Source organism: Equus przewalskii, chromosome 2 (genome assembly GCF_037783145.1).
Source record: "Equus przewalskii isolate Varuska chromosome 2, EquPr2, whole genome shotgun sequence".
NCBI lineage: Eukaryota > Metazoa > Chordata > Mammalia > Perissodactyla > Equidae > Equus > Equus przewalskii.
The window spans coordinates 19,157,491-19,163,243 of NC_091832.1; the positions used below are offsets into that span (position 1 = coordinate 19,157,491).

A 5,753-nucleotide genomic window follows, 5' to 3' on the forward strand; every position below is an offset into this window, starting at 1 on the left:
CCTCGTAGAGAAGTGGGATAGAATGCTACACAAGAAGGGAAAGCCAGCCAGAGGGATCAGCATGCAAAGGCAGGGGGATGTGAAGGTTCATGACACGTTTGGGAAGTGGCAAGTGAGTTCCATGTGACCAGGATGTAGAGTGCAAGGGTTAAGAGTGTAGGGAGCCCAGGCTGAAGAAGACCCAGTTTCCATTTTTCCTGTCTAATTAATGTTCTCTGGAGAGGAAGAACAAAGAGGTTAAAGGTTAACCCCTTACAGGTTAAAGGTCAGGGGTCTCCTGTCCAGATACGTTCTGACAGTGTTTTATTAAATGTGGTGATACCTGTCCCTCTCACGTCCTCGGCATCTGTGCCGTGCGTTAGGTAATGGACTTTTCCTCAGGACATGGCTCAAATCCAAGATATGGTGTTAGGTTTTCTCTCTCTGCCCTGTTTCACCCTTTCAACCTCTAACACATGTTGCATTTCCTTGTGAGATCCTGGAGGCGGGCCCATTTTCAAACCTTCGTGACTCATTGCCATTGATATTTACTGGGCAGAAAAATTTAAGTTCACACAAAAACCTTCACAAAGAAGTTCATGGCAGCTTTATTTATAAGGGGTAAAATAATAAAAATCAAAAAATGTCATTTGGTAGGTAAGTGGTTAAACTCTGGTGGCACTTTGTCTCCTTCCCCCACGTCCCACCCTAGGCACACAGTGTCCCACCATCAGATGGTGACCCCACACACTCACCCCCGGCTCTGTTCCCCAGGAGGAGAAGGCAGGTGCAGGAGAGCAGGGCTCTGAGCTCCTCTGGGCAGAGGGGTCAGGCCCACAGCAGCATCCGTGCTCCCCACCCGCCCGCCCTCAGAGCCGGGAGCACAGTCATCCTTGTCGCTGCTGCTCCAGACTGTGACAAGGACAGAGGGACGGCGACGCTGGGCCGAGAGGGATGTGCAGGCCCATCTCCATGGCAGCTTCAGCAGGGAGAGAAGAAGCTGCTGGGGCAGCATCATCCCTTCCCACCAAGAGCTCGGGGTGCAGGGCAAGCTTCCTCGCCGTCCGGACTCAGGGCCAGCACTGCCCCACACTCCCCTCCACACTCTGTGACCTGTGAACCTGTCTCTACACTACCTGGAGCCTCTGCAAACCCCTCCCTACAGCCCCACAAGTTCAAGGGCCAGAGAATGCAGGAGAGGACAGGCGGGGCCCATGCTGGGCTGGGGTCTTAGAGGTTTTGCTCATCTGGAAATAGCCCAAAGCTTCCATTTGTTTTTGTAAGGACGGCGTGATGGGGACTTCAGGTGCAATGGGGGAGTTGGGGTGAGGGCAGGTGAGCCTCGCTGCAGTCAGCCTCCCCCCATGGCCCTGTCCCTTCTGGAAGCCATAGCAGACACTCAGGAAGGGCGGAGCCTGACCCCGTTTTTACCACTAGCAGGGCACAGACAGAAGCTACGACCTCTAAGGAGAAAAAAAATGTATTTGGGGAAAATTGGGGTAGGAAGACACCATTAGCACAGAAGGTGGGATAAGGAGAAAAACCAGGTTTTCTGTTCCTCCACTTCCCCATTTGGGGAGTTAAGCGTTCCTACGAGGAAAGGTGTGTCAGGCACAGTCTACTCATCCCAGGAGACACATATCTGAGGACAGCATGGCGGGTAATGGATTGGCTGAGGCAGCTGCCACCCTCAGCCCAGGCTGGCAGGGTTTGGCTGGGGAGTGCGGTTGCCTGGATGGCAAGGTCCAATTGCCATGCTTGTTCTGATCCACTCCCTCGTGTTCGGACAGTTGTGGTCCCTGGAGGTAGGTTGGGGACTGTCCTCTGCATTGTTCTTCTCTGGTCTGGGGAGGAGGGAACATCGTGGTAACAGGAATGTCCAGCTTCCCAGGCCTGAAATGGTTTTTATGATGCTTCGACTGGGAGGCCAGAAGTTCTCAGCAAGCCTCAGTTTCTCTCCCAGGACGCAGACAAAGGATGTCACTGTCGATGGCGCCTGAAGAGCCCTGCCATCCGACGCCGAGCTGTGTGTGACCCATGCCTGGCTCTGGGCGGTGGCTGATGCGGGCTTGCCTTTGCAAGGGGATCCTCTGGTGCTTCATCCTTGTTGGGCCTCAGGCAGGGCAGGAGGCGTCTCAACATTTTTCTGAAAGGGCTGTCGTGAAAAACCTCTTCCTTTTCAGGCAGGGGCTTGAGGGGTTTGGTCCCACTCTGCCCTTTTCTCTCTGAGAGGCCGAATGGGAAGGTTGGAGAAGGCGGCCGGCCCTCCTGTCCCAAGAGAGAGGCCTCTGAGGGCCCACTGCCATCGCCAGGTAGGGTCCCTCCCAGGGCCTTCTGATTTTGCTCACACACAGGTGAGGGAGCAGGTAGGGGATGGGCCAGGCTGGGAACTGATGCTTTTGTTGTCAAAGTTAAGACTTTGTCACCTGGAGGAGGCTCAAGAGGTTTTCCCATGAAGTGTGCAAAGTCAGCTTTCGAGGGGGCCCCAGAATCTCAGGTGTCTGCGGGGGGAAAAGGGGACCGTGGAAGGGCCGAGGGTTGAGCCTCACATGCTTTCAGATCTGCAGGCCCCAAGGACAGGAGGGGTAGGCCCCAGCGGAAATTCAGCCCAGACATGATAGTGTGTGCTTCGAGCATCTGAGGAGTGTGTGGATCATCTTGTTCTTTTTCCCAGACCTCCATTTGTATTCTTTCCATGATTTCTGTCTTGAGCAGCTTCTGGACATCAGGGTTGGCAACTGAAGGGCTATCAGTCTCTCCCTCCCTATTTGTGGGGCCTCCCCAGAATGAGGCCACTGGTCGGTGGCAGGACAGGTGCCCTTGCTGGGACTCAAAGTGTGATGACACGGGGAAGAACAAGACCTTGATCATGTTCCACCGGGAGAGGAAGTCAATGCAACAGCTCATGTGGCAGTGGCCTGAGTTGGGAAATGGCCAACAGGAGTGACCTGGAGCTGAGCTCATGGCAACAGGGCCTAGTGGAGTTCTGGTCAAGGCCGATGGAGGTTCTGCTGGCAGAGTGGAGGCCAAAGGTAGAGTGCGCTGGGTCAGAAGAGCCAGAGAAAGTGCTGGAGTCATGGTGAGAGGAGCACCTTCCACAGGCTTCCCGCATGGCTGGTGGACTCTAGCAGACGCTGTCTTGCATGCCTCCCCAGGGGAGTCTTGAGATGACAAGCGATGGAAGCATCCCTTACAAGACAGCCTCCCTGGGGAGCTGCGGGAAACAAGATGCACAAGCTGTAGCCAGGAGCAGAGGGCCCTGGGACAGCAGGGCAGGCCAGGTGGGGGTGGCCCCTTAAGACCCATGGACCTCCCTGGCCCTCCCTTCACTTCACCGAATTCTCCTGCTGTCCCTCACCCCAGGCCTCTTGCCACGCCCTGCCCCATGGCTCCCCTCCCAGCTCAGCCGCAAGCTGCCGGTAGCCCTGGGGCACATCAGAGACTCTGCGACGAAGAAGCCCAGGAGAGAAGGGCAAGATTCCTTACCTTTGCGAAAGGGACATCAGGCCCCCCACTTCTGCCAGGTCCTTCCGGCCAGCTCTGTAAGCTAGAAATGAGGGCACTGGGTCACAGCGGTGAAGGCGGGGCCTAGGGCTCTTGCAGGAGGCTGCGTGCAGTGTGCCTTTAGGGGAGACCGTTTGAGGTCACCCTCTGGAGCCCAGGTACCAGTGCCCAAGGCCACGGGATCCCTGACGGGGATGGCAAGGCTGCTGATGGGTTGAGGTTTGTCATTGACCAAGTGCTTCAACCTCCACCACAGCCCACATGCCCCTGCTGGGCAACACCCTGTTCCAGACGCCTGCTGGCCTGGGCCTTAGTTCCCAGCACAGAATCTGGCAAGTACTCAGGTTTTCATCTCCTTCCCGGGAGCCTCCCTGAGGGCTCTGTTTCCTGAGGGACAGGCTCTGTCCCTGGCATCCTCGAGCCCACGGAGCTGGGTGCTCAGGGACAAGAGATGGAGGTCAGCTCTGGGGCACAGGGCTGAATGGCAGGAGCTTACCTTTCAAAGCTCCCCTTTTCTTCCTGCTCCTGCTGCTCCTCCCTCTCGGCTCCACTTGACGCTGAAACGAGAGAAAAAACAAGAAACTGTAGGGGCTGAGACCCAAGGCTCCCTCTCCTCTCTCTGGACCAGCTGCAGATGCACAGAGTTTGTGAGCAAGACGACTGTCCACGCTGAACTCCTGGGGCTCTGGGGCGTTTCTTCCCTTTTACTTACTTTTGAAGTGGACAATTGAACACAAAATGGACATTTGCTGTCTTCCTTCTTTGGGGATCATAAGAAGGTCCCCATGTGGGACCAGCATACATCTTCTGTCACTGTTCCTCTGCTCAAGAAACACGCACATTCTCAGATGTACAGAATCTTGTGAGCTTCCTCAGGGAGGACTTTGCTTCCTGAGGCTACGGCCCCACTCCAGGTCCTGCCCAGAGGCTCTCGGGGGCTCAGCTCTGCCCTCAGATCAACCACGACAGAGAAAAGGCCCGCCTGAGACCCCTGCCCCGGGAAGGTGGCTGGGGAACCAGTGCTCAGGGCCTGTCTTCCCACAGATCCCACTCGGCATCCCGTCCGTGGCCACTGGTCACTGGCCTGGGAACTTTCCCCGGAGCCCTCTACCACACCGGGACTCCTGCTCGGAGATCTTCGGATCGAAATCCTCGTGCCCACTCTCACCCCTGCCCACCCAACCTGGCTTGTCTCTAGAAGGATGATGTTCTATTCTTTCCCATCCCTGGAGTCCCTCTAGTTGATTCAGAGAAGTGGAAATCACAGTAAAAAAGAAGAGAGACTCATCTTCTGGTGGGTCTCGGTCCAGGATTTCTTACCTTCCTGACGTTTCTCCTCTTGTAAGTTAGTTGTGAGGGCAAATTCCTTTTGGGGGAGGGAAAGAACAGGAGGAAGAGCCCCAGTCCATACAGGATGCGGAGGATGGTCCCAATCACCCAGGAAGCGGAACTGGAGCTCAACCAGGTAGCAACAATGCTTTTTAGATATAAGATAGGAGTTTCCATATCTCAAATACAGTTCTACTCTCAGGCAACTGAGCACTGGGAGTGACTTGGAGATCAGAACCCCACGCCCTCATCATGGAACTGTGGCCGTGTCACAGGGGCTCCTGAGGCGGGGAGGCGAGAGGAGGGCAGCCGATTGGACCACAGCCCCTCCACCACCAACTGGCCTACAACTGCCTCCCTCCACCCTCCTGGGCCTTCTAGACCTTAGCTAGTTTTCTGTTTCTTCCACCTGGAAGCCAGCTGTCGCCCGGTTCCTTGCGTCTCCTGGGTTCTTGGTTTGAACCCACCTATCTCATGGCCTTTGAAAGTCTCAAGTTCTCCCAGGAATTTGATCTAGTTCCCAGGGACTCACACCCTCATTCTCCTCTGTCCTCAACTCTGATTGTTGTTTTCCCCTCACTTACTGACTCTGTGTGCGTGCGAGGACGCTGAAGTGCCGCTCTCTTAGCTGATCTCAATTACACAATTCAGTGTTCTCGACTCTAGTCACCACGTCAGACATGAGACCTCAGAGCTTCTTGATCTCAGAGCTGAAAGTTTGTCCCCTTTTACCTGCCTCTCCCTCTCCCTCCCACTCCACAGCCACTGGCCACCACTTTTCTACTCTCTGTTGCTGTGAATTGACCTTTCTTTTGTTGCTTTTTGAGTTCACGTGTAAGTGACCCCAGGCAGTATCTGTCTTTCTCTGTCTGGCTTGTTTCATTGAGCATAACGCCCGCCAGGTTCATCCATGTTGTGCAAATCTCAACTCCATTTGTCCG

The 5,753-nt window shown here is 55.3% G+C and overlaps 1 protein-coding gene across 3 annotated transcripts; it reads right to left on the bottom strand.

Moving 5' to 3' along the window:
• Nucleotides 1-557: 557 nt before the first annotated feature.
• LOC139079375 (spermatogenesis-associated protein 31E1-like) lies at nt 558-5,122 on the bottom strand. 3 transcript variants are annotated; one of them, XM_070594045.1, is made up of 5 exons: nt 4,804-5,120; nt 4,196-4,304; nt 3,980-4,040; nt 3,466-3,526; nt 559-3,193 (listed from the first exon to the last, which is right to left on the bottom strand). In XM_070594045.1, the coding sequence occupies exons 1-5, from the start codon at nt 4,987-4,989 to the stop codon at nt 3,170-3,172; spliced, it is 441 nt and encodes a 146-aa protein (XP_070450146.1). In that variant the 5' UTR covers nt 4,990-5,120; the 3' UTR covers nt 559-3,169. The 3 variants fall into 3 exon arrangements, with proteins under 3 accessions (XP_070450124.1, XP_070450146.1, XP_070450135.1); XM_070594023.1 differs by lacking the exon at nt 3,466-3,526 and having other exon boundaries at nt 558-3,193; nt 4,804-5,122; XM_070594034.1 differs by lacking the exon at nt 4,196-4,304 and having other exon boundaries at nt 560-3,193; nt 4,804-5,118.
• Nucleotides 5,123-5,753: the final 631 nt, after the last annotated feature.